This window comes from Diplotaxodon limnothrissa, linkage group LG15 (genome assembly GCF_057381915.1).
Source record: "Diplotaxodon limnothrissa isolate DT_005_m linkage group LG15, D_limnothrissa_male_GT1.1, whole genome shotgun sequence".
Taxonomy (NCBI): domain Eukaryota; kingdom Metazoa; phylum Chordata; class Actinopteri; order Cichliformes; family Cichlidae; genus Diplotaxodon; species Diplotaxodon limnothrissa.
The window spans coordinates 25,526,297-25,553,792 of NC_140610.1; the positions used below are offsets into that span (position 1 = coordinate 25,526,297).

Here is a 27,496-nt window from a genome sequence, read left to right on the forward strand (position 1 = left end):
TTTTTTAGGATCGTTCAAATGTTTAGTAGTATTTGAAAGATAGAATTCTGATTTGGCCTTTTTAATTAAGGAAGTTGAACGGTTTCTGAGCTGTCTAAAAATCAGCCAATCCGCTTCGGATTTAGTTTTTCTGGCCTTAGCCCAGGCAGCATCCCTTTTTTTGAGTAGACTGGAGAGCTGAGGAGAAAACCAAGGGTTGTTTTTGCATTTTACTCTAAAATTGCAGATGGGGGCATGTTTATTTATAATTTTGATAAACGTATCATAAAAATAATTCCATGCCAACTCAAGATCAGTTATCAGGTAGATTCTACTCCAGTTATAGTCCCATAAATCATGAAAGAAAGCTTGCTCACAGAAATGCTTAAAATCTCGTTTAAAAGCTATTTGTGGCCTTGATTTTGGGAGCTTTGATTGTCTGACTACAGCTACCACACAGTGGTCACTGATATCATTTGCGAAAACCCCAGTGTGAGAATATTTACACGGCATATTAGTTAAAAATAAATCAATAAGTGATGACTTTTCTGGGCATTTAAGATTTGGATGAGTTGTGCTGTAAATTAGTTGTGTGAGATTATATGAATCACACATGGATTTAAAACTGTCTCAGGCAGAGGACAATCAGTCCCAGTTGAAATCTCCGGCCAGCACAATTTCATTAAAATCTAAAGTAGAATGTTTTTCACTAAGTGAAACTAAAGCCTCACTACTAGCTGAGGGGGGTCTATAACAGCCCACAATGGTAATAAAATAGCCCTTGAAAAGTTGGAGCTTGAGGGCAAGAAGTTCAAACTGTTTACAAACAGATACTGATGAATCGACAGTAACATGGAATTTGCTTTTTATATAAATTGCAACACCGCCACCCTTTCTGGGGCGGTCGCAACGGAAAAGATTATAGCCCGTTATTGCAATGTCTTTGTCAGTAATTGATTTAGTAAGCCAGGTTTCTGATAATATAAGAATATCAGTATCTAACTCTTTCATCCAAATTTTCACAAAATCAAGTTTGGGAAGAAGACTTCTGACATTTAAATGAGTGATACCAAGACCTGCTCGAGTTTTAAAATCACAAGGAGTACTTAAGCATTTGCAATCTGGACCCGGATTAGGTTGCACATTTCCAGATAAAAGAAGCAGAAGAACAATAAAACATTTTCTTTTCACAGATTTTTTTTGTAGGATTACAGACTGATTTCTCTTAGTGCCCAATCTCTTTGGGGGGTGAGAGGATTGGGAAATAAACCAGTGATATGGAATGAATAAATCAGTTAAATCAGTTGAAATGAGATCTCTGCTGATCTCACGTTTTGTAACAAAGAAGCCTCCAAACAGCAGACACGGCTCCTCGTACAGGTTCAGGTTCTTCACTCCGCCCATCTTTTCTTCTTGCAGTTCTTCAAAAGTGGAAAATATTAATTTTCGTATGTGTGAAAAGTCATGTTTAAGGACACAAAGATGAGCGGTGGAAACGGTCACACATGGATGCTTTGGAGGTCCAGTTGGTCCTCAAGGATGTCCAGGGTCATCTCCTAGTTGGGCCAGCTCAGCTCGCAGTTCATGAGTCAGTAGCAGTGGCTTTACTTTGAGCCCCTAATGGGCTACTAACTCGCTCTCATCCCGTTATATAGGTGAGCTTGGTTGTGTTTTGAAACCAGATGTGACAACTTAGAGGTGGATCTGACTGTAAAGCCGTTAGCTCATTGGCTAACGACTTGTCAAACACAAGTTGCCATAAACTCATCTGAGAACTGAGCTCAGCAAAGCGAGCATTATTCCCATGGACTTTTACAGGACCAAAGTCTTTTTGCAGCTACTGGTGTCGCCCCCCGGTGATCGTTAAAAAGAATGCAGGGTTAAGTGTTACCTGTTTACCTCGGCCAGTTAATGAATGCTTTGCCGCTATGATATACCAGTCCTGAAGGTAACTCAAAAGGTTTAAGTTTAAACGCTACACCAAAAACCCATCAGTTGTCTAATTTTGTAAATTTGTTATTAAGAGTTTTAAGTTCAAATAAGTGAAAAACTATAAAATAACTTACAGACATTTATTTTCGCTTTTATTGTCTTTGCGTCTTTGCAGAGTTCATATTTATGGTAAATCCTGATGCTACCTAACTATTCGTAGTTCTCACTGTCCTAAATACGTTATTTTGGAGTGTGTACTTTGGTCTGTTGTTTGTTTGAAGATTGATGTGTGAAAGTTGCAGCAGTGACTTTCTGACGGGATTAACTGGAGTCCAGGTGGACACCAGCGTGACTCGGTGACGGATGAAGACTTGAGTGGCGTTGACGCATCTTCACTTGGAGAGATGGCCCGGACCTTTCACAGCTTTACCAGCTGGCTGCGGCTTAACGAGATAAATGCGAAGCCATGAAGCGTTCAGGAGGAGGAGGAGTTCAGATGAGTGTTATGCCATTTTTATGGCTCGGCGCTTGCCGCCGGGAGACAGCTTCATGCATTAGATTCTCCCTCTGGCTCAGAGAGGAGTGAATGCACCTAAACAAACCTCCCCCATCACCCAGTGCTGCTCCACCATGAAGGAGTTCAAGGCAGCTAATAACGTAATCCTCAGAGTGATGAAGAAGAGGAGATGGGAGGGCAGGGACACAGCCGAGCACCGGCCGGTGGTGATGAGAAAATAATACGACAGTCATAACAGAAACCGCCTAGCACGTTTACCTCGAGAGCTGTTTAACACTAACCCTAACCCGAGGAGGTCAGTGGAGGCGTTAGCTCCCAGCCTCTCTCATTTATGCTCTTCATTGTGCATGTTGCATACACTGAGCTCGCTCTCTGAGGCCTCTGATTGTTTTGTTGGCAGCTCGGCCCGAGTGTGCCATCTGAACGCCGAGCCGCTCACCTTGGCTCCAAACCTCCCACGCCAACGTTTGTTTCCCGTCTTTTGTGTGCAGAGAGAGGAGTAGGTGTAGGTGCATTAAATGCCACTTCCAGCCTCTATCTGCCTGTCAGTTATCGACTCGCCGTACAATGCCCGTAATCTTCTGCTATTCTTCAAGTTCTGGTACTAGATGAGATGTTCTGCATCTGTTCGTCTTGGAACCCGCCTGCCTCGCATCACTGTTATTTGACTGAATTTCAGATCAAGTCTTTAGATTCCATGTTTCTCCTCTCAGTAATGTTAGGATGGAAATTCATTTGAAGCCCATTAACTGGCCTGAGTGTCACTGGATACAGGTCATCGCAGGGTCAACATTTCTGTGGTTTCATCACTATTTAGGCAAAAGATGAAATGTCTTCTTTATTAAGAACAGAGAAACAGCAGAATTTGGTGCGGATTCCAATAAAGCCTGTCATTACTGACGTCTGTCTATCTGTATATGTGATGTCAGTGCTGAGCGCCTGTTCAACTGTTTGTGGTCCCTGAATGGATCTCAGGAGCGATGGAGGAGTGGACGGATTTGGACTAATGGACATCAGCTTTTCCTGCACGCTTCTCTGGGCAGTCATTTGAAGATTTTTAACTGGCTCATGGCCTGTAGCCAAATAATCAGACAGGCAGAGGAGGTGTTTGATGTTTTAGAATTTTAAAAAGTATATTTGACACAACTTTGCAACGCACATGTCCCAAATCACAAACACACACCAGGAAGGTCCTTCATTTATTACCTCCTGCTGGCTCCTGATGATCCTCTGATGTAGAAACCCAGAGTCCATCAGTCCAGCTGTTCGTCCTGTTCGTCCACCCCGTCTGCTTTGGAAATGTTTGGAGTTTCCCTTCCAAAGAGCTTTTCCTAGCAACAGTAAATTAGAAGAACCAAAACTGGCTGAAGTTGACACTGCAGTGCTGTCACACTGGGGACTGTTGTCTTGTGTGAGCGACTGAGTCTGGGGGAATTAGAGGGAGAAGTGCAGTCTGTTGATATTTTGGACTCTTGTACATTTTGCTTGTTCATTTTTTGGGGGTATCTTGTGTGGACCTCTGGGCAAATGCCTGGACCGAGAGCTGGGGTGGGTTTACTGTGGCGCCTTCAAAACTCTCAGGTTACAGTAAAGAGGACTGAATCCTAAATGCTCTAATGACCGGGTCGGGTCCAAAAATTATGATCCCTAATAAGGTCAGGTGATGTAGAAGAGAGCGAGAGAGAACCGATGAATATAAATGAGTGCACACAGCACCATAATACAAAACCATTAGTTTGAAGTAAGTGTGTGTGTGCGTGCGTGCGTGCGTGCGTGCGTGCGTGCGTGCGTGCGTGCGTGCGTGTGCGCGCGAGAGACATGGCTGCAGTCTTGTGGCAGATGGTGGAAGGAATGAAAAGCTGATGGGAAAAATCCCGTCCAACATGTTTATTCTCTCTGTTAAAGCCAGAAAGAAAAACCCTGTGACTGAGAAAGCAAAAGATCCTCTTTGCACGAGGAGGCGGCAGACGCACCGATGGAGGCAGATGGTCGGAGGGGATGGAGAAAATGCTTTCCAGCATGTTCCTCCCCTTCGGGGAAGAGGAGATTTGCTGGGAAGCTGCACAATTATACAATTAGTTTAGAAGGAAATGAAGTCTTAATTTATCAGACGCAACATTAGTAATATAAGAGGTGTTAATACCCTGCGCGCCCGATGATTCATTTAAGTGTTTCAAAGGAGCACAGATACAACTGCTGATTTAAGAAACATATTGCTGATAAATAAATAAAACGTCATGTGACCTGTGGCATGATCAGCATGTACTGATCACAATATGGGGAAAAAAAAGATTATTTTATCTGTTTATTTCAAAATAAAATGAGTAAAAATGTAGCTTCCAGGTCAGAAACCGGCCACCAGATGTCGACAGCTGTAGATGCTCAAAGACTTTCAGTCCTCTGGAAGTCTCCATTTACGTACTCAGTCGCTCATTTTGGGTCATAATGAATAAAAATAAAATCTCAGTCATTCAACATTATCTGAGGGTTATTTGGGAAATTATAAAATCCCACAGTAACTGGCTGTTGAGTGTCAACCACAAGTTATTAGACAAAGTCCCGCCCTGCCCTGCCTCGTCACACCTGCTGTAAGCGCTCAACTCGCGGCTCCGAAACAAGACACCCGCAACCAGCGGGTGATGCCACGGTAGCAATGCCTCAAGTGGACATTAGAGGAACTGCCGCTTTTGGCGCTTCCATACACGTTTCATTTTCAGCCGCAGAGGTTGCTCCTTATTTTAAACAGACTTCAGTAACTTAGATGTTGGCCACGTTTTTAATGAGTTTAATCTAATAATTTACCACTAACTAATGCTCCTCTTACTATTGTTTTTCTTTGAGTGGTTTGTGTTTTTGCTGCTTGACTGTGTTTGCAGACTAGTTTTAAACTGCAGGCGACTGCGGAAATCTACTGACGATGAAAGCAAAGGGAGGGTTTTTTGACGTAGTAAGAATGGCGACACGTGATGTAGAATGGCGACGGTGGCTCTGAAAAACAGAAATGAGGTCGATGTTAAGATTTTAATTGGAATGGAGCAGGATGGAGGCGAGGCTGAGATGGTCTGAGCATGTGCAGAGGAGGGAGAGTGAACATATCAGACTAAGGATGATGAAGATGGAGCTGCCAGGCAGGAGGAAAAGGGGAAGACATCATAGAAGATCCATGGTTATAGTGAGGGAGGACATGCAGAGCATTGGTGTGACAGAGGAGGATGCTGGGAGGACATGGAGGCAGATGATTGGCCGTGGAGACCCTTAAAGGCAGCGGGTGACTTTCATCCTCGTGTGTGTCATTCTCTTGCTTTCTCTCTCTCAGTGAGCAGTAACAGATGCCTTTGACCCAATCAGAGTTCAGTGGTGAAATTCACAGTGTTGCTGGTTTGTTGACACCTTATTAGGAGATATTGTTTGGAGGAGGAGGAAGAGTAGGAGGCCAGGGGGAGAGCGAGGACTGGGAGTTCTGCACAGATTGATAGCTTTACCTGTTGCTGTTTATTTACATCCTTTAAAAAAACAAAAATCCAAACAAACAAAAAGTCTCAAACTCAGACTTTAATTTTGTGAGTTTCTCCCACATAGTGGCTGTAACTATTCAGAGCTCTGAGGGCGTTGTGAAAATGGTGTCGCAGCGTTGCGGTGGCACGGTCGGCTCCGTACTGTTGCTCATTTATATGAAAATTTCACACGCTATTGCTGTAATTTTCGCTGTTGGCAAAAAGCGGATAAAGCGGGTGAACTCTAGCGAGGCAGCCGGCTGGACCGTCGCCAGCTGAATGCATCGCGTCAGCCGGCTATTTGTGCGTGTGGTTCATGAAGGAGGAAGTGCAGACGGCGGCGTGTGTGAGGGCGAGAGACCGTCCGAAAGAGTGGGGGAATAAAGAGAGGAGAGGCGTGCGAGGCACATGGGATTCAGAGAGTCTGAATTAAAATCAGATATTTGTCTTTTGGTTCTTTTTTGGTCTAATTTCAGGAGAGACATTTCAGTGTGTTTAGGTGCGTGTGTGTGTGTGTGCGCGTGTGTGTGTGTGTGAGTGAGTGTGTGTGTGCTGCTGCTGCTTCCTATGTGACCTGATTTCTTCAACTTTCATCATGTTCATGCAGACACACTCCTCAAAACAAATTAAAGAAAGAAAACAATCATTAAGATAATGGAACTAACAGCCCGGTCAATCATTTGGATTTCACTAATTTTATTTCTGCAGACTGTAAATGAGCCTTTCATGTTCACCATAATACTCGATTTCTGCACTGTAGCTCAGGCTGAAGACAAGTAAGTGCACTTTCCTGCTCACATTTACTCGAATATTTCCTGAAAAATGCTTCTGACTTCAGCTTTTAATTTTAAAAACTGTTATTTCAGCAAGTGCATAATTGACCCTTTTTCAGTGTTGTGGACAAAAGCTGAGATCTCACAGTAAATTGAGTTGTTTTACAGTCATGTTTCTATGGCTTTTTAGCAAAGTGACAAAGATAACCAGATATGGCCGAGTTCAGCCAGAGTTCAAACTCTGATTCTTTGATGCTTCGGCTTCGGCTGCTGCGCCTTAAACAGGGTTCATGGACCTGCGATGGTGTCCAGGTGTTCGTCTCTGCAAAGTGGAGGATCGAGGCGACGCAGAGCAGCAGACACCGTGGTGATGTGAACCCTCCGCGGGGGTTTAACTGGTTTAACCTCCCAGGACCTGGCGTCCGCATATGTGGACATCACGTTTTGGGTTGTCTAGAACAAAATACTAAATTTTGCTCTACAAGGGCCTGATATCCACTTACGAGGACATTATACTGCCACTGTTCTATTGAAATTTAAAACGAATGCTGACATGTTTCCCACATGTAGACGATGCACTGCAGAGCCTTATGTGTGCTGTGTATACTATCAGTGCACATCAGCACCTCCTGCTTTGTTTCTGAGGCTCTTGGAGGAGAAAACAAATATGATGGGGATTCAAACTGAAGCAAGTAACCGGCTGTTGTCTTCCAGTCTATACCTACAATCCAGCAATCCAGTCAACACAGGAACATTGTGTAAATCGACTTTGTGCCCCTAACATTGAGCAGAATATTTGACTGTGTTGACATTCATTTGTTTCTCTGGGATGAGGTCTTGGAAAAACTGGGGTTTTGAGTCACTGTGGCATGCATGAATAGACTGAGAGTGTTAAAGTTGTCGTGTCTGCAGGCATACTAGAGTTCGCCTGGTTTCAACGACTCGTTCATGATCACCATTCTCACCCCTTTGAACAGCGCTGATTAACTAAAGTGACATCAACAGTTTTAAACCCTTCAAAAATCCAGTTCAGTTCTGTTCATAAAATGCAGAATAGCAACAGCAACATCCTCCAGTAATACAAAGCAAAGAGTGGGAAGGAAAACTCCCTTTTAAGAGGAAGAAACCTCCTGCAGGGAGGGACGGCCATCTGCTGCAAGAGCCCAAAATCAGCCAGTAGTTGTGAGGTCAGGTTGTCCGTTACATAAACCCTAACAAAGTTGTTTGCTCTCACTGCTGTCGCCTAATAACTTTTAGCATCGTCGCCGTGATCAGACGATGTAGGAGGAGATTGATCGTTGATGTCATTCACATTTGGACAGACTTTGAGCTCCACCTTGGACTGGTGTTTGTTCTGCTCTGAGCTGGAGTGCCGCTCTAACCAGAACCTGCAGCAGGTGGAAACTTTTGTCCTTACTCTGAGCGTGCTGAGGCTCCAGAGCAGATCAGACGCTACACTCTGCAGTCCAAGGTTGTATTTAGAGTTTACTCAGAGTCCACATTGGAGGGGGAATTGATTATTGCATCACAAAGTGAATAATAATGTCGTCTATTCATTTAAAAAGCACCTTCTTTCTTGCATGCCCCACGCCCTCACTGCTGCCGTAAATACAAACCATGTTCTTTGCAGAAATAACAGATTAACATGGTCACGGAGTTTTTAGTCCTTGAACATCTGCAGTTGAACATCTTTTCACCTGCTGCTGATCTCACGTTCATAAACACAAAGACACACAAACTACTGACTTACTGAAAGGCGTCTCGTTGCTCAGTCAAACAGTCAATGTCAGGTCATCATGTCTCTGAAAGAACATAATTGCATGAAGATGCAGTTCAGAACGATTCAAACAAATGGCACGCTGGATGCATAATGAACTCGCAGAGGCTCTCTGACACGAGTCGCCTAATTACAAGTCAACAAACTGACTCATCGCGCCACCAGCGCTGTCGGGAACCTTTGATGCTTTTAAGGCTGAATGAGACTCGCTCTGTTTCGGCCGTGAAGAAGTCAGAAGACGCTTCAGTCTCGTTAGCGGCATAATTTATATTCCTCTGTGGCAGCCAAATGCGTACAAGGTTGCACAGTTTGTACTCAGGCACTCGGTAACAGCAGACTTGCGTGCACTTGTGCTGTTGTTTCATGGCTGCGTCCCTGGAGTGAACGTTTAATGGCAGCTTAGACTTGTGGAGAGTCTGTGCTTTGCTTGGAATTGCTGCGGCATTCTGATCAATTTAATGCTGATGTATGGCAGATAAAACCATGCAGTGTGTCGTCTAAATCGGCATATGACGGCCATCGAAACGTCCAGTCACATTCACTGGCAACGAACACGAGAGCGCAATCATCGGCCAACTTGTTGCAACGGTGCGTGAGCTGGTGGTTTTCATGGAGCTGGTTTGCTTTTATTAACCAGAAACTCAATGATGTACCGCTTTTCCTTTCTAATCCGGTTGCTGCTCGTTGCCTTTCTGTAGTGCAATACTTCAACTGATTACATAGGCATGTGAGTAAATATGAAAAATTTAAGACTAATGTGCAGCGTGTCCCTCTATAATAATGGGTGACAGTAACCTCACCATTGGCGGATCTGATTTCCATCGATAAAAAGGGGTTTTGATGAATAACACTGGCACTATGAAAAGATCCTTTTTTCTGTGTGAACAGTTGTTTTTCTTTGCAGACTGTTCTCAGTCTTCTCAAGTTTGTTTGAATAAAGAAGGCTGATAATTTTGGGAGCTTTATATGTCGAGGCTCATCTCTCCAAAACATTTCTAAAGCAGTTCAGTCAGAACCATGTCAGTCGAGAGAAGATTTCTACCTGTAGTAATTATGTCTTTTCAATTTCAATTCAATTTGGTTTTATTTGTACAGCGCCAAATCAGAACAGCAGTCACCTCAAGCGCTTTGTATTGTAAGGTAGACCCTACAATAAAACATACAGAGAAAAACCCAAAAATCATATGACCCCCTACGAGCAAGCACTTTGGCGACAGTGGGAAGAAACATCCGGCAGAACCAGGGTCAGGGAGGGGCGGGGCCATCTGCCGCGACCGTTTGGGGTGAGAGAAGGAAGACAGGATAAAAGACATGCTGTGCAAAAGAGCCGGAGATTAATAACAAGTATGCTAACAGTACAAAGCGGAGTACAGGTCAGTGACACCACCATGGGTTGAGGCAGGTTGCAAAGTGGCTTCCAGTAGTGAGGGTACCAGCTGATGCATGATGAACTGTTTGTTGCTGTTTAACTAAAGCTGTAGTGCTTTGGTTTGTTCTCATCGCTTGCATAATAATTCAGTTGAATTGAATTCAATTTCATTTCTACGGCACCAAATCACAACAACAGTCGCCTCAAGACGCTTTATATTGTACGGTAGACCCTACAATAATACATACATAGGTTATAGAACATTTTGTGAAACAGAAAGCAATATTTACTCTGTGAATAACCTCTGAAAACACTCCCTGCCATGTGCCAAAGAGCAGACTGACACAATCAGAAGGTGGGAATGGGCAGAAAAAAACCAGCATTTGCTAGTTGTTGGGAACTATTCTCGCTGAAGATCACCTTCCACCTCAGACTGCTCACCAGGACATCAGCGTGGATCGCTGGGGCAGAGAGTGATGTTCTAGCATTCAGACTTTGGGACAGCCGTAGTCTTCCTTTGTTTGTACGGTATTGTCGAATCGTGCCGCGCATGTTTTAGGACGGCAACGCCTGATATTGCTGATGGCGTTGGTGTCATCCATCTTCAGTTTTTCTTGTTGTATGGAGAACAGAACATGGATGGATAAATGGAGGAGACCCCGAACGGGTCGCCAGTCCATTGCAGTTCTATAAAATATTGTTTGTTTGTTTTTTATATAGTAATGACTAATTGATTATTTGCGAGCAAAATGGAGTATTTCACAGCTAACGAGTTAAATTACAACAGGAGTTGGTAGAGAGCGAAAACGGAGAAGAAAAACTGGGTAGATCTTGGCGTTGAAATCAAAGATCATGTTGCTCCATAACTGAATGTAAATATTGTGTTAACAACTTGCTTTCATAGCCCGGAATAGCCCAAGCATAAACCTGCTGAAGTGATGGCACAGTGGGAATGTGTCAGATCAGAAACCACTTAATTTTGTCACTCTGGAGTGCTGCAGTCATACGGGGTCCATTTTCTTTTTAATTTGGTGGAAATAATGAGTGAAATGGGAAAAAAAAAACAAACAAACCAGGGAAATGGAGTTACTTTAAAATGAAGAGGAATCAAGTGTTTTTATGTGACAAAGTAAAAGTGGAGAGAAAATTGAGTCGGGGGGCATGAAAGAGACGGACAATGTTCTGAGCATCAGATAAAATAAGCGGTGGTAAAAGAGCGACGGGCGGCAGAAAGAACTGAAAGCCAGGCGGGCAGAGTCGTACTACACCTGAAGCTTTACAGGGAACCTTTAATGTGAGTGTAATTTCAAACAGAGCGAGTGATTGGAGGAGTAATGAGTGGGAGGGCAAAGAGAAAATGGAAGATGCCAATCTGAGCGCTCGTGCCGGCTGAGGTCAACAGTTAATGGCTGTTGGAGGCTTGTTCAGTGACCTCACAGAAGATCCTGCACATGTAAATGTCTCCCAGTACTTTTACTCATCATTTCTAAGAAAAATTGTGGATCATTCTCTACCAGAAAGTTCGGTTCGTACTATTCCCAGATGTCACCATGTACCTCGTAGGGCCTTTGTGCTTGTTTCCTCTGCCAGTGTATCAGTTTGTTGTTGTTGCTAAAGCCAAACTTAAACTAAAGCTTCAGTCTTACAGTCTTACATCTTAAATCTGTACTTGTGTCAATTGTGCCCTAACCTAAGGCTGCTTTTAACCATGTGTTGTGTCTGTTAATTAAAACTTATTTTCAGACAAGAAAAAGTGTTTATCCACTCGACCAAAGTGGATTTCTTACAACCAAAATATGCAATCTTTCCCTCCATCCATCGCACCTGTATGATGAATGCGAATGACACTCGTGTACGTACTCGACAGCTGTGAGAGCCCCGTCTGCACAGAAGTATATAAATGCAAACAAGCTAGCCACCTGCTGCAATGGGCATTCGGTGCAGTGTTGTAAATCATGCTAAGAAGGAGTCTTTTTCTTCGGGTATCATAAAAGTTGTTGTTATGGCTGTCAGAAAAGTTCTGATTTGTATCTCAGTGTGCCTGAGGGGCAGTAAAACAGAGGAAAAGCTGGGTTTTCAAGTTTAGCCGGTGAATGCTCCGTGTGAATGTGTCTACATGAGTGGCGGTGTAGTGCCCTCTCTTTCATATGTGAGTGCTGCTTTTTTTGGCTCAGAAGTCTGATTTAAAAGCAATCTTCTTGCGCATGTGGTGTCTTTGAGGACGGGGCCGAGGAGCAGCTGCAGGCCAGCAGGCGTCTTCAGAGCGCAGAGTTTCTACACAAGGCGACATCAGTAATTACACCGAGAGAGAAGAGGAAGAAACACATTCTCAGCACCAAGGCTCACAGGGAATACATATTAGGCTGCTTGTACGATTAGTGTTCTGACATTATGTTGCCCTGACATTTAGACCTCTTGGTTTTTAAATGAGCAGGGCTCTCTGCAGTGTTAGAACCTCCGGCTGCGGTGCCCCGGCGCCATGAATTTAACATGGAGAGAGGGCAAGCGTGAAGGAGAGGAGCTCCAGGACAGGTTATAGGCGATAAGTCCGATTTTAAGGTCCCCTCTGTGGCTGTAACTTTGGCTAAGTGCTAAAACACTTTGCGTTACATTCTGAAGTGCAACTCTGGTTATATTTACATTTAATTTTGAACCTCACTTGTTAAAAGTGTTAACTCTGCGAAGGCTAAGCTGTCACATATAATGGAAAGCATATCATTTTTATCTTTCCGATGCTTAATTTTGAGAGTTGATTGCAGTCACAGGAGCTTCTGGGTTTTTAAAATCTTGTATCTGCAGCACAGAGCAGCTTAGGTTGTTCTGAAAATGGTGAGAAAAGTGAAAAAGGAATTAGAATAATCCTATTTCTATACATGCAATACATAAGTAAAAGATACATAAGTAAAAAAAAAAAGAAAAAGCAAACCAGAGATTTAATGTGAATCTCTAAAGTGAAACCTGAGTCACTTTCCCGATAGACGTTTTAGTAAATATAGCAAGGGGCACAAACAAGGCCTGTTTTCTCTTCATTAAATTGGAAACAGTTATCAGCAAACTAACTGTTAATAGAGTTTAAGGACCTGTGCAAACCCTGTAGCTTGGAAACAAAGAGTTAGAGATATATAACTGTATGTCGTCTGCATAGCGGTGAACAAAAATGTCCTTAGAAGTGCTCAAAATGTGGTGAAGAGGGAGCAGATGTAACAGAAACAATAAAGGCCCCAGAATGGATCCGTGTTTACTTTCACTTCCACTCCCTGGTAAACTGTGTGGTGGTTAGGGTTAAGAAAACGGTCACAGTTTGGGTTAAAATACACTGCTTCACAACACTGAGGTTAAAAAACGCAGAGTTCGTAATGTTTTATTAATTTGACGCCTCCAAAGGACGCCTGAGATGTGCCTTCAAAACAAAAAACATCTGCTTTTTACTCAAAGTGCAGTAAAGAGGGAAAAGCTTTAAAATAAGGACGTCTTCTGTACCATTAAATTCTAAGAAACTTAGCAGGTAGGTTGGTGGTTTGAAGCATCTTGGGTAATATAGCTGATCGATCTCTGTGGGGGCGGTCGGACCATCTGCTGCAGGACTCCTTGTTCTAACTGAGATGGTAATGACTGAGCAAACGGCTCCTCTTAATGGGCTGCACCACTTTTAAAATGACTCCAGAGAGAAGCTGCAGCTCCTGTTTATATAGATATATAGACGGTAGCGCCTACCACTCTCTTAAAGCAGTAATTTATTGTTATTATTAATAATAAAGTTTTAATGAATTCTAAGTGTGAGAATGTAGCTGAAGGTGATCTCAATTGGTGAAAATAACTGCTTTAATTGGTAAGAGAAATCTATATGAGCAAAGACGTATGTTTATGCACATGCTGGAGAATAAATTCACGATGCCTAAAATCTAAATGTGTAGCGCTTCACTGTATGTTTTCATGTATGCAAATAGACTGGAAATGCAGCTTTATTAGGTCTGCCCTTGGCTCAGGTCATCCTGCAGCATAATATATTAGAAAAATACCAACCGAGCCACCTGCAGGGATCACAACTCCCCTGATATAATGTGTGGCTTATACAGGTATGTGCAGAGGAGATAATTTGCCGCCGAGGGAGGGAGGAGGACTTTGGGAGTCGTTATTGGAAGCTTTGGTCGTCTGAGTGCCACTCGTGTGGAGTTATTTCCCAGCGTGTCCTTGAGTGCACTGCAGTCGTGCTGAAGTAAAGTCCAGAAGTAAAGCCGGCTCACAAACTCGGCCCCAGCAGCAGATTAATGCGGTGTATTTTCTCCAGCCTCTGCCATCAGGTCACTCCTTTTGTCTGCACTCAGTCTGAAGCAATTACAATGTACCTCCACAGAGCTCGCTGCCAGTTATGGTTTCTGTCGCCATTTTATGGCCACTGCCTCCCACCCAATCCCTCTTTCTTTGCAGCTGTCAATAACACAATTACCTGCTTGGAAGGTCCAGCTAGCCCGGTTCATTTAAACCCAGCATTTATCTGCAGGTGTGTAAGCACACGTTACACTTTATCTAGACGTGGCAGATTTGTTGTTTTGGGCTGTAAGCTCAGTGTTTTTAAATCCTGGAGTTGCATCCCTGGAGCAGAAAACCAGTAATAATAATAATAATAATAATAATAATAATAATAATAATAATAATAATAATAATGGATACTTTATTGATCCCCATGGGGAAATTACTTGTTTTTCTCTGCATTTGACCCATTCACTCTGTGAAGCAGTGGGCAGCCCACTAAGCAGGCGCCCGGGGAGCAGTGTGTAGGGACGGTACCTTGCTCAGGGGTACCTCAGGGTAGCCGTTAAGTGGATTCGAACCGCCGACCTTCCGATCATGGGGCGACCACTTTACCTACTGAGCTATCCCTGCCCCTAAAAGTAAAAGGGGAGTTAAAGCCAGCAGCACTGGGTATTGAGCATTTATAGCTGCCTGAGCATTATATGATGACCTGGGAGAGAGAAGAGGTTGCTGTGTCCGAGTGTCCCTGCTGGGATCTTTCTGTGGAACAAGAATTTGCTTTTGAAAGTGGAAGCCTGAGCACATGGTTTAACTTTTACACTTTCTCCCTATTTGACCATCTGTAAGTGAAAATAAAACCTAAAATCTCTGATTTATTTAAACCTGTTATCTTTGTGTCTTTCCCAGAGTGCCACTCAAAGTCGAGCAGGCCAACAACGCCCGGGACGCTTTGGCAAAGGCCGTGTACAGCCGTCTGTTTGACCACGTGGTGACCAGAGTCAACCAGTGCTTCCCCTTCGACTCCTCCGCCAACTTCATCGGCGTCCTGGACATCGCTGGCTTTGGTCAGTATCACAATAATAACAAAAAAACATCAGAATTTCAAGGTTTTTATAGATAACGTGTTTTTAAAACTAAGAAATGTTTGTTTGATGGTTTTAAGGGGAAAAAAACCTGTTGGTTGGTTTGATAACATTTTTTCTAAGGAGACAAAAAAGAAGTAATGCACGTTTTGAAAGCTCACATCACCTCAGAAAAGATCCTGTAATAGTCCACTTTGCTCTGACACACATTGTGTAACGAATATATTTGCAGAGTACTTTGAGCACAACAGCTTCGAGCAATTCTGCATCAACTACTGTAACGAGAAGCTGCAGCAGTTCTTCAACGAGCGGATCCTGAAAGAGGTGAGAACTGTTTGAAAGTAAAACCCTGCACCATCTCACCTCCGCCGGCAAACACCGTCAAATCAAAGCAGACATCTGTGGAGGACTCTCCATTTAAACTTTAAGTGTTTTTCTTATTGCAGGCAATTCTTTTCTGAGACTAGATGCCACATTTTCAAATTGCAGGTTGCAAAGTTTTCATTTTCCAAAAGTCTGAACATGAAGTTTAAATTTTCATCTCTGCAAAACATGAATTTTATTGTAATAGGTTTTATTTTAATGTGAAAGTGTGCTTCAGGTTTATTGCTGTTTATGTCAGAAAACTTTTCCATCCGTTCAACTAAGTTCTACCTTTTATTTGCACTTTAAGCAGACACATGCCCAAATACCCTCAACCTGGCTCCATGGCTGAGCCTTTCACACTACTTACATCAGATCCTCACATGATCTCTGGAGAGACTCCCGTTCCCTGCGTTCTCTGGAGCTTTTCTGAAGCATGTAGCATCCAGCAGGAATTTACCTCCGATACGGACGGACCTTTACCTGCGCTGTTCTCTCAGCGTAGAGATGTTAACACCTTAAATGTGAGCTAGACTCTCATTTAAGGTGGAAAAGTATATCTGTTGCTTTTTCTAAGCTTCAGAATTAAAAATCTGTAAAAGTCAGAAACCTTACTAAGATATAAATCTGGCTGATGATCCCTTCAGGATCATCTTCTTGTGCATTGCTGGACCATTTTGTGTCCTTTTATTTCCCTTTGTACCTGTTCCACTGCAGAGTGTTCAAGACCTCATCCACTATGTCAAAATGGCGCTCTTTAGACTCCACAGGAAGTGAAGGACATTTAAGGGAAGACGATCTGCTGAAGAGGACTGGTGGTCCTCGTTTAAGACCATCTTTTGATGGTTTTTCTGGCCCATTATCAGCACGGCCGCTATGACAGATTTGGCAGCTCTCCTTGAAAGTTAGGAGATCCTTAAAGTTGATTTGTCATTTTTGAGTCATCGACAAAAGTCCTGAACTTTTGTGAACACACTTCGTAGAAGGACCAGCCTTTAGGCTCGTCTCGCCACAGCAGACCGGTGTGTTGTCTGCGCTACTAACAAAGCTCAGCATTGAAAGGTGGGAAGTTTCGTGCTGATTTTAGTAAACAACTTCTTGGAACAGAAGTTGTTTCTTTTCTTTCACTTGACATCCTCTCAAGTTCAGATGAAACTCTTCACTTGCCACTTCTATCAGCACCCAAACAGTCATTAGCAACAGGTGGCACGGAGACTGACGGCGTCCAAGTCTGTGAAAAGCTGCGTTTCTGTGTGGGGAAAATAACAACGCTCTCTTTGAAGGTCTTCTTATAATAAAGGAGAAGGAACTCGAGCGCTCAGACCTCCGCCAACACACAGCGTTTGCTGACCTTGGAAAGCCACAGCCTCCTTAATGGGTTTATTGTCGTCGGGAGCTGTTTCCAACAAAAGAAATGCTGTTTAGTTGAAGACCCTGAGGTCCCTCTGTCAGACTGTTGTGTAATCATAGTTCACTCGCAGAATCCAGAGTTTTGGATCAGTGCCGTAATTGAATCATCTGCTCTGTCTGTAAACCGCAGACCTCAGAGAAGGGCCACATTAAATACTGGATTGTGTTTGACTTTCCCTCGACTGTGTTCTAACAGCGGCTGTCTGTTTCTTACCTTTAAAACTCCTCGTTTGCCCAAACATCTGTCTGCAGCATGAAAAGCCCCATCACCTTTAGATGCTCATTTTTGCATGAAAGTGTAATAGCAAAAAGCCTGGCCTAAGCGCCACTTGTTAGAGAGCTTGAATGCCCCCCAGGCAGAACCTCCTTAGACGAACGCCGGGCATGCCATGAATACCGTTATGATTTCTCATTAGAAGTTTCTCTGTTGCATTCCAGGAGCAAGAGCTGTACCAGCGGGAGGGGCTGGGAGTCAACGAGGTTCACTACGTCGACAATCAGGACTGCATAGGTATGAAGACGCCACTCCTCGCTCAGCTCGTGTGATTGTGCATTCAGAGCAGCTGCAGTCACTCCTCTGTGCCGATGAAATTCTCTGCAGAGGGGTTTGATATTTGTTCTCTTTTTACACCACTCCTTTTATTAGTGCATAGAGCATAATGTGAAAAATTCCCTACTCCAACTGTGCACCTCAGATACCCAACAAAGGTGCAAAAAGCAGTTCAAATTCCTCTTTAAATATCTAGATGGTGCATGAATGTGTGGAGGGGATTTGATCAGCTTCCCCCCTTTTCTGCTCTGGAACAACCAGTGCAAGAGTTAAAGAGCTGATGAGGAAGTAAATCCCTTTGGTTTGATACTAAACCTTCAGCGCACGCAGAGTAATGCATCTTTAAAAATCCCACCTGCGGCTTTCACACAAAGTTTTGCCGTTAATGTGGAGAGTTTGTTGTTTTAGTTCACAAAGCAAGATTTCCTTCTGATCCTCTGATCAGTGCTACATCTTATCTTTTGTGTGGTTTATTATATTAATATTTAGAGCTATATTTTTTAAATATTCCTAAAGAAACACAGACTCATCCAGCTGTTTTCACTTCTCGAGCTGTTACTATAAAATTTCATCTCACACAAATAAAGTGTAATAAACCCGTTAAAATCTCTTCCTGAGAGTAAGTGCTCTGAGACCGAATGCTGGCTGAGTTTTTAACACTTTGTGCAGCACTTTATTGCGAGAAGCAACCTCGAGGCTGAAGTGAATGAATCCCCATTAGACTCTTAACGTTGAAATGTCCAACTATAAGGCTGAAATAAGCACGTTTACAGTGTCTGTGGATATCGGGGGAATCTTTGTGTGCTGCGTCCAATACAGTTTATGAATGCCGCTCGCTAACCAAGCGATAACCTCTCACTCTGCCCTCTGATTTAAATGTGGTCATTTCAGGAGCCAACACATCAATGCCTAAAATCCTTAGAGTTCAGATCCAAAATAAATAGCTGACTTCCAGACAGTGTTCATTTCATTGATTTTCATCATAGGTTTCATCAACAGTAATTTCTTTCAGGCAAAAACACAATAGCTAAATAAAATCTAATACATGAGGACGAAAACCATGACGTACTGAAACTTCTGTCAACGAATAAAAATGAGATGAAAACCTTTCGGGGAAACGAGATCCAATCAGAACTAATTAGGTTCTGATTAATTGAGGGGGGGTTAGCTAACTCCCATGCAAAAATAGCACTGCTTCAAAGATGGCTGTGCCCGTCGTTATTATACAGTCTATGGGGATGTGTTGATGTCCACTGAGTACATCAGACTGAAAAAGACAGCTCTAGTTCAAAGGTGTCGCCTAAAAATGAAATAGTCTATTTGCAGTGTGCCGTATTAAAGGAGAGCTAGGCCTCATGAAATTTTATTGTATACGAAAGAAAAAGAGCTTTGTATTTATATGTCAGCCCTATATGTAAGTGTGTCCTGTAAAAGCTGCTCATTATCCACCTCAGTGCTCATCATCCTCACTTTTAGGAGAGCTGCCTCTCTTCACTTTGACCTCCGAGCCTCGGTGGCGCTTCAAAGACCGCAAAGAGGACGAACGACGATGCCCCCACGCCTGTGAACTCCCGTCCTGACTGAAATGTGTCTTAATAGTTCACAAACATGGAGGGAGACTGATGTGACAGGGCAATCTAAGGGGAAGGAGGTTAATGATGCTTTCTGTGCTTTCAGTATGAGATGTTTAACTACAGCAGAGCGAGCTGCAGGGAGGCGGGAGGCTGGCTGTGCTCGCTGGCTCGTAGCTTACCGAAACGCGGTTGTTTGTTTGCTGGTTTGGATTCCCGTTGCGTGTTATAAAAGGAGAAGCTCCTCTTTGTTCAGGGGACGTAAAAACCACAGTTGATGTAGCAGAAAATTACATTTGTACAAGCAGCGGCCACGTGACTGCACACAGAACAAGGCGGAGATGGAAACGAACAGGAGGAGGAGGAGTGGGAACTATTAAAAAGTTCTTTAACGTCACAGAAGTTTGTTTGAAGCGTTACTTTCACTTCATTCAGGTTTTATTAACTCGTGCAGCCATGTGCGCTTTCGTTTGTTGCTGGTTGTGTCCTGTGATGGAGAGAAGGTGGACGGATTGAGCAATGGAGGGGCAGATGACGGGATGCCTCCCGAGGTTTTTGCTGCTCGAAGCTCTGCTGACCTTCATTTGCTGAATAGTTTGTGAGTAGGAGTCTCCATCAAAGAGCCTCTACTGTGCAGCATGTCAGTTCCTGTCAGGAAACATTACTGAAAAAGACTGCTAAAGCTCACGTAGGTAGGTAATCATATCTTCTAAACAATCCCCCACGTCATCCTCTGAATCAGTCAGTCATCCCACGTAAACTTCCTCCCCTGCGCCTCAGTTTTCTGTCAGTTTGCTGGCTGTTTGTTCAGCGCTGACAGCTTTTCCTTCACAGGCGTGTTGTCGGTCACTGCAGACCTCACCTTCTTCCTTTATTTTCTTCTTTCTGTTAAAATAATCTTTAAAATAACATTTTGAAAGTAGGATCTGTAGCAAATTCAGAACATTTAAAGGGAAGGTTCTTTCTCCAGCTTCTTATTTTTTAGAGGAGCTGTTAAATATTAAAAATGAGCTTCCTAAATAGTTGTTTTTTAGGCTCTTCAGCTTCTTGAGTAAAGGAATCCATCTGTCTCCATCACTGAACAAAAGTGGTGGCCTATGACACCACCTGTCAGCCTCCTATAACACAGTCTTGAGAACCCATCACAAGAGATTCAACACCTGCTCACACCATGAGCCATCACGTGACATCAACGGCTCACGTGATGATAGAGAGCCGTAAAAACTCTAAGGACCACCTCCTGACTGCACCTTAGAAGTTACATATCTGAGACCTGCATGAGTCTCTTGGATTAGCGATGGAACATCTTTAAGAACGGCTGCCTTCAGATCAAGCACCTGAGACAATCATGACCAGGATGACCGAGAACCTTCACAGATGTCCTTACAAAGACTGATATTCTTCAGGTGGATTACTTGAGTTCATTTTTCCTCAGTATACAGAAATAAAACAATACCACAACACCAGGTTCAGCTGTGTAATATTCTGTATAGTAACAGGAAGCTTCCATTTATCTTTATGCTCTCTCTGATTGTTTAAATAACCGTTCACGTCTCTCCTGGTGTGATCAGATATGCTCACAACCCAGGATGGTTCAAAAAAAGAATCTGTCTTTGTAAAACTCACAGCTTTGATCTCTCATAGTCACACAGAGGGCTTCGCCAATGACGAGATTTAATCATGTATTTTTATATGTACAACTGTTTTTGACTTAAATATGCAGAGAAACTGGTTTTTACTTAACATTTCCATGTCAGGACCTTTCAGAAATAAAAGTGCATCCAACTTCCATCACGTTAGATTTTGATACTTTTGTAGGAGAAAGGAGCGAAAGTTGGTGCACGGCACAAAACAGGAAGTAAGCAGTGAGTCCTCGGGTGTCCCAGTCTCCGTCATCAGGAACTTGAAGCTCATTACGTCCTTAAATTGAGCCGTGGCTCTTCTCTTTAGAATGGGTCAATGACTTTTAATAGTGAGAAGGATTTGATGTTAAACTAATAAAATAAAAATCACTTCTGCACCATCCGAGAGAACTAAACTGCACTAATGCAATAATAATAATAATTATGATTTGGTAAATTAGGTCCCCATCACCTTTCAAGTCAGATCAGGTCAAGGAGAAACTGTTACAATCTCCACACCTCTTCCCATTCGATTAAACTTTAATTTGAATTTGCCTACATCGCACCCTCCGTGATTCAATCGGTCGCGTAGCCCGTCAGCCTCGGGGTGATCCGCCACAGCTTCATTAAGAGGACACGCAGCGTTTATTTTTCTCATGCTTGTCACGGTTTTCCCCGCAGACCTGGTGGAGGCGAAGGTGGTCGGCATCCTGGACATCCTGGACGAAGAGAACCGTCTACCTCAACCCAGTGACCAGCACTTTACCGACACCGTTCACAACAAACACAAGGACCACTTCCGCCTGACTGTAAGTGACCGCACAAAGGAAGGAAAGTCAGGGAAGCATGCCACTTTTAACGCGAGGATTTTATGGGACTCAGGGAATGTTTGATTTACTCAGGAGATTCTCTCTGAATCATTTCAGCTTAATCTTTAGACTCAGAAAAAACTGGAGCTGATTTATATGTTTGTCTGAGTCTTCTTGTTTTACCCCATTCCTCCAAATAATCTGCTGCAAGGCCTATTTAGACCTTATTTTCCCTGTTTTGGCCTCAGCATTCAGGGTGGGCTGATATTAAACCTGAGAGACTACAGATTACAAACGCAGAGCTGGAAAAAGTGCTTTTTTTCCTCCTATCTCTCAGGTAAAGGAAGTTCTAGTTTCGTTTTCGGCTTTGTAAATTTACCAGCTGCTAAAAGATCTATTAAATTAATAGAAAACCCAAGTGGTTCACCTCATTTTGTGTCCCAACAATTAGTTCTTTATATGTAAATGTGAAAATGACTGTCGCCAAACTGAGTCCTGAAATTGTTGCTTCTGTCCAAACAGCAGCCAAAAAACTTTATAAGACAAAGACTGCAATGTGAGAAGCTGCACGTTCTCACATTGACATGTTTCGATGAGTAAATGTTTAGACTGGGTCTGAAGACCTGCAGCAGGTGCAAATCTGTTACCTGTGCCTGCACGCAGGGTTCAGTGATGCTGCAGAGCAGAACAGCTGATATCACCAACTGCATTTAAAGGTGGTGGCACTACAGCCTGAACACGAGATGATGGACTCACTGCTCTGATATTTATCACCACTAAAGATTATTAGCCGAGGAGCACTTTATCTGCAGTATTAAACAATAACTTATCAACAAGGAGCTTCACCTTCTCCCATGGCTCCTTAATTTTAAAGCTTTTATTGATAATTTGGATAATATTGATGATATTGGTAAACACAAAAAATGGGAACTTTTGATATTGACTTGAAGTTTTGAGTTTCAGTGGAGTGACGTGAAGCCTGAGAGTGAGGTGATCTCACTGACGGTTAAATTACTGGCATCAAATCTTAATCTTCCCAGCAGCGAGTGATTGGCAGGACTGGGAATTAGTTTTCCATCGTAAATGGGAAGCATGCATGAACTCTGCTGAGTCTGCAGAGTTTTAGTGTGTGTGTGTGTTTCCACCCGTGATCAGGTGTGTGTGTGTGTGTCCTGCAGGTACCCAGGAAGTCTAAGCTGACCGTCCACAGGAACGTGAGGGACGATGAAGGATTTATCATCAGGCACTTTGCAGGAGCCGTGTGCTACGAGACGGTGCGTCACCAGAACACACTGCGGCGTCTTCAAAATGAATCATTTCTTTTCTCTGATCACTCGACCACAGAAAACTCAACTTTTAACATGAAAGCGTGCCATCATTGAGATGAGAGTTTTAAAAACATACCGAGCGTAGCTGCGGAGAGATTCAAGTCATAAAATCGTGTAGAGATTTTTCCTTCTGCAGTTAAGCAGGCGTATCAGAAACGGGAACAAAAAGAAGAGACTCGAACCGAGCGCCCCGTTCACGCTGAAATGTTTCTCCTTCAGATCAAGTTTGTGGAGAAGAACAACGACGCCCTGCACATGTCTCTGGAGTGTCTCGTCAGCGAGTCCAAGGATCGCTTCGTCCGCGAGCTGTTCGAGAACTCCAACAACAGCAAAGACATGAAGCAGAAGGCCGGAAAACTCAGCTTCATCAGCGTCGGCAACAAGTTTAAGGTGAGCAGCAAAAAAAAAAGATCCAATCCAACATGCGATGTGTGATACAAATACTTGTAGATATTTATGACCACCAGGACATGTACTGCTCTGTGGAGAACAGGCTGAGTCTAATTAAAAGTCTTTGCCACCACTGGCTCGTCTGACTCTGATGAAGACGTCCTGTCTGTCAAAAAATAAAACAGAGCTGCTACACCTCATTAATGGCTTGAATTAAAGATGTGCTCCAGACGTCATCCCCTCAGATCCCGGCTCATTGCCCAGTCTGCTCAGGCGGCACTTTGGGCCCCGGCCAGTTCATACTCACACTTCTTCTTTACTAAATGCTTGTTGTATGTTTATTTTAGGATGATCTGATACAAGCAATGTTGCAAACCTGTTATGTAGCTATCAAAAATGCAGGCCTCTGTCAGCTTACACAAAACACCCCGAGGCTAAAAGGAGCTCCTAACTGGTTGAGCTGGGAAAACTCGGGCCTAATTTGAAGACTCTTCAGATTTTGGTGTGAGAGTACAGGTCGCTTGAATAAGCCCTTTAGGGCTGACAGAATACCCTCAGTGTGTTCTCTCCAGCATCTCCTGGGCCTGCCCCGTGGACTCTCAGATGGACATGCCCGAAGCGCCTCACCTCACCTAGGAGGTGTTTCTGCTCAAATGCCCAAACAATGTGAAATCACTCTTTTCACCTCGGCTGTTCTCCTCGCCCTCCACTTTCATCCTACAATCTGCTCCCTTTATTCCTTACCCGCTGAACTCATCCCCAACCTTAAGTAGGCACAGCGTGAGCTTCAGAGTTTGAGCTGCAAATTCTCATCATTGCTCGATGAAGCGATGATGAGATATACACAAATCCAGAGGCCAGCAGGCTCATTCAAGGGTTCCCACTCATCCTTAAAAAGTCCTAAAATGTCATTTTAAAATTTAAGGTAATTAAATGCTTTAAAATCATCGTGAGAGGATAATCTGAGGGGCTGCGCAGAGGCCTAGTTTAACATAAATAACGATGATGATAACTGTGAATCATGCAAAGCTACTCTACTCTAGTCCATTAAGCAGAATAGTTCCTAAATGTTTAGTCTGCCTCATTATATACATGTCTGACTGATTGTTATAATAAAGCCGACAGCGCCCAGGCTCACCTCCGAGGTCCCGTAGGTACAAAGAGTCAAAGTAAATGTATGAAATCTTCATCAAGAACATAATTTTTCACCTAAAAACAGTCAGATGAGTGTCTCTCTTTCACCCTGAGCACAGAGATGGCAACGTCTTTGCTGTCAGCTGGAGTTATAAACGGAGGATTTTTATTCTCCTCCATCGTGACTCATCCAGCTCAGCCTCTCACCTTGATGTGCGCTCTAATGTGTCACCTAACCAAAGGCAAGGTGAGCCAAAAACCACAGCGCCTGGCTCCACTCAATCATCCCTCCTAAAATATATAAATATATATATTTAATGGAGAAAAGATAACCTGAGGTAGTGATGGCCAGGTGTATTTAACAGGGTCAAAGCCAGAGAGCAGCGAGGTGTCCAGTACAAACAGGATTTGTTTCTTTTCTTTTTTTTTAAATTAAAGACGCGGGAACACAATAAATTAATTTTCACGTGTACAGTGACAGTGATTTATATCAACCGGTCCTCCAACATTCATAACAGGCCTATGTTGCAAAAGTCTGAAACAACAGCAGGAGGGAAAAAGTGTTTACTGGAGGCCATTTTTAACCTCGCCCTGCATTTTTTCCAGGCTTAAAATTAATTGGAACAATTGACTGATAAGAGTTTCATTTCCACGAGGGGCCTCGTTTCTTTCCATTTCCTGACAAATTAAGGAGAAAGGAGGTCTGGAGTCGTTTGCACTGTTTAATTTACATTTGGCAGCTTTCAGAATAGCCTGATAATGAAATGCAATAGTTCAGCCTCGAAGTAATAAATGCATAAAATTGTTTTTCAGCATTAGCTGAATAAGGTGTTCTTAGTTATTTAATTTGTAAGCTAATAGACATGTCCTTGTCAGAAATCACACCCGGTGTTGCTGGAGGTCAGCGTAATGCCATTTTTAGGACCAAGCAGAATAAACATCATTTGTTTTCTGAATTTTCTGAAGTAGAAAATTACAGCGGATTGAGGCCTTTATGTCTATAGTTTATTTCAATGATTTGTGTCATCCTTCTTCACAGATTCGTAAAACTGCGTGTCATCTGCATAGCAAAGAATGTATGTATAATGAGAAAAGTATTGGGCCTAGTTGAGAGCCCTGTGGAACTAACTTCTAACTAACAGCTTCTAGTTTCTGTAATAAAATGTTATGATCAGTGAATTTTAGTGCTCTAGCTTTGAAGAGCACAGGGACGAGTTCACTGTGGCCGGTTTTCTTGTTTTTTAATGACAAACCAATAAGACGGGAGGTGTGGAGTCGGCTGGATACTTTGGATTTGAGCAGCAGCTGTTTGTCTAAATTCTTAATAAGTTATCCAAAAGTGGTGACGATTCAAGTGATGAAGGATTATTATGAAGCACAGTCGGTACCAAAGAATCTGCCGGCCATTACAATGAGCCTTGTATGGAGGAGTAAGGAGTCTTGCATGAGACTGATCTTAAGTTTGATTTCCACTTCCTGTTTGTTTAAGTTTATAAAACAATCATAGTTTGGGATGAAGTAGACCCTTTTTTTACAATATTAATGCTTTACCCCATGGAGACGACGTTTGAAGACCTTCCCCCGACCTTTAATGCCGAGTTTTCACACCTCAGTGTAGATGAACATAGACATGGTTTGACAACCATTAGAACAGTTTCCAGGTTTTTCCAAGGGTAGCTGCATAGACAGAGACCGAATCACTGATTTCTGCTGCACATCCAGTCATTATGTTTTATAAGTAGGCATAAAATATGTCAGAAAACAGCTTCAGGTGTTATTCCTGGTAGGCTCAGGCATCTCTTCTTATTTGTAGTCATCCTCACAGTAAGTGTTTTTAATCATAGTCTGCTGACTGAATTGGGCCAGTACTCTTCAGGATTGGTCCACTGGTTTTCTGTCCAGCTGAGTACTGTGGCTCTCCATCACGAGGCTATGTGGAAAGTTCCTACCATAATGAGTCACAGAACAGCAGCGAATTTAAAAGTATGTGAGGATAAATATACACTTCAAATTTAGATGTGATAAGGTAATTACATGAAGCAGACATTTTTCTAATGTAGCGCCATTTTTATCAAATTTGTTGGTGCACATGGATTATATTCTCAGCCAGGTGAGGTCAGCTGACCAGCTGAAACTGTCCGATGAAGGTCAGTGTTTCCTGTGGGTTTATTGCTTTTGGATTTGGGGATGTGCCTCAGGCTGCACTGTTTCTGTGACGCACGAGGAGAATGTTTGAAAACCGTGAATGTCCAGCGTGGAAGATCAACTAAACTGATGCTTTCAGGAAAACAAAGAACAAGTCATGTTTGTCTGCCACTGCACCAGCAAAAGCATCCCGCGGTCGTTCGAGAGGGTTTAACTCGAGTCCGTGCAGACTGGATTTAGTCGTTAATACGTGTGTTAGTGTGTTCTGTGTTTTCCTCATCCCGGCGCTTCTCCTCCTCCTCCCCTTCCTGAGCCCTCACTATTCGAGCTATGATTACGGTTCAAAAGGTGTACCGGAGGACCCAGACGGGAGGCGAGCCGTGGGTGCAGAGGCGAGCGGGGTGGGGAAAATGAGCAGTGATAAATCCGAGACGGTGGAGGTGATGGAGACGCTGCTTCCTGGAGCTGCAGCGATGAAGGGAGATTGTGATCCGTGCAGGTTTTCATTATAACCAGACACCGTGGCTTTGCCCCACTTCAGTGACCAAATACATCATAACAAAGGTGTCCTGCTCCAAAGGCTCATCCAGACATGGCTGATAATTCACCTGCCTGCCTCCGAATCATCTGCATGCTCCTCTGTTATGAATTACAAAGTCATCGTGCAGCAGCAGACCTGACCGGGTCAGATTGCATTAGCGGCTGTTTGTCTGTTTGCATGAGCATGACTGAGAGAGATGTAAATAACATCATAAACGCTTTACAGACATTTAAACCTTTAAATGGAGCGGAGGCCGGCCGGCCGTGCATTTTTCTGCTTTTTGTTCCGCACAGCTGCTTTTCGTCAGCACATGTAGGCTGCTGCATATAAAAGGGAGTTATGTAAGCCGTAACACACTCTCATACGTCCTCTCACGAGAAAATGGATGAGGCGAAGGCCAAGTCCATCATTTTATTAGAGCATCTCCAAGTATATGACTGTGTTAATTCCACAAGC

General features: G+C 43.3%; 1 protein-coding gene across 1 annotated transcript in view; it reads left to right on the forward strand.

Moving 5' to 3' along the window:
• myo6a (myosin VIa) overlaps window positions 1–27,496 on the forward strand; it is a 153,755-nt gene that overhangs the window by 62,813 nt on the left and 63,446 nt on the right. Inside the window, exons 13-18 of the mRNA XM_085373330.1 lie at window positions 15,002–15,159; window positions 15,410–15,501; window positions 17,389–17,461; window positions 21,375–21,502; window positions 22,681–22,776; window positions 23,050–23,220. Coding sequence (XP_085229456.1) covers window positions 15,002–15,159; window positions 15,410–15,501; window positions 17,389–17,461; window positions 21,375–21,502; window positions 22,681–22,776; window positions 23,050–23,220 — 718 coding nt within the window. The remainder of the gene's footprint in view (window positions 1–15,001; window positions 15,160–15,409; window positions 15,502–17,388; window positions 17,462–21,374; window positions 21,503–22,680; window positions 22,777–23,049; window positions 23,221–27,496) is intronic.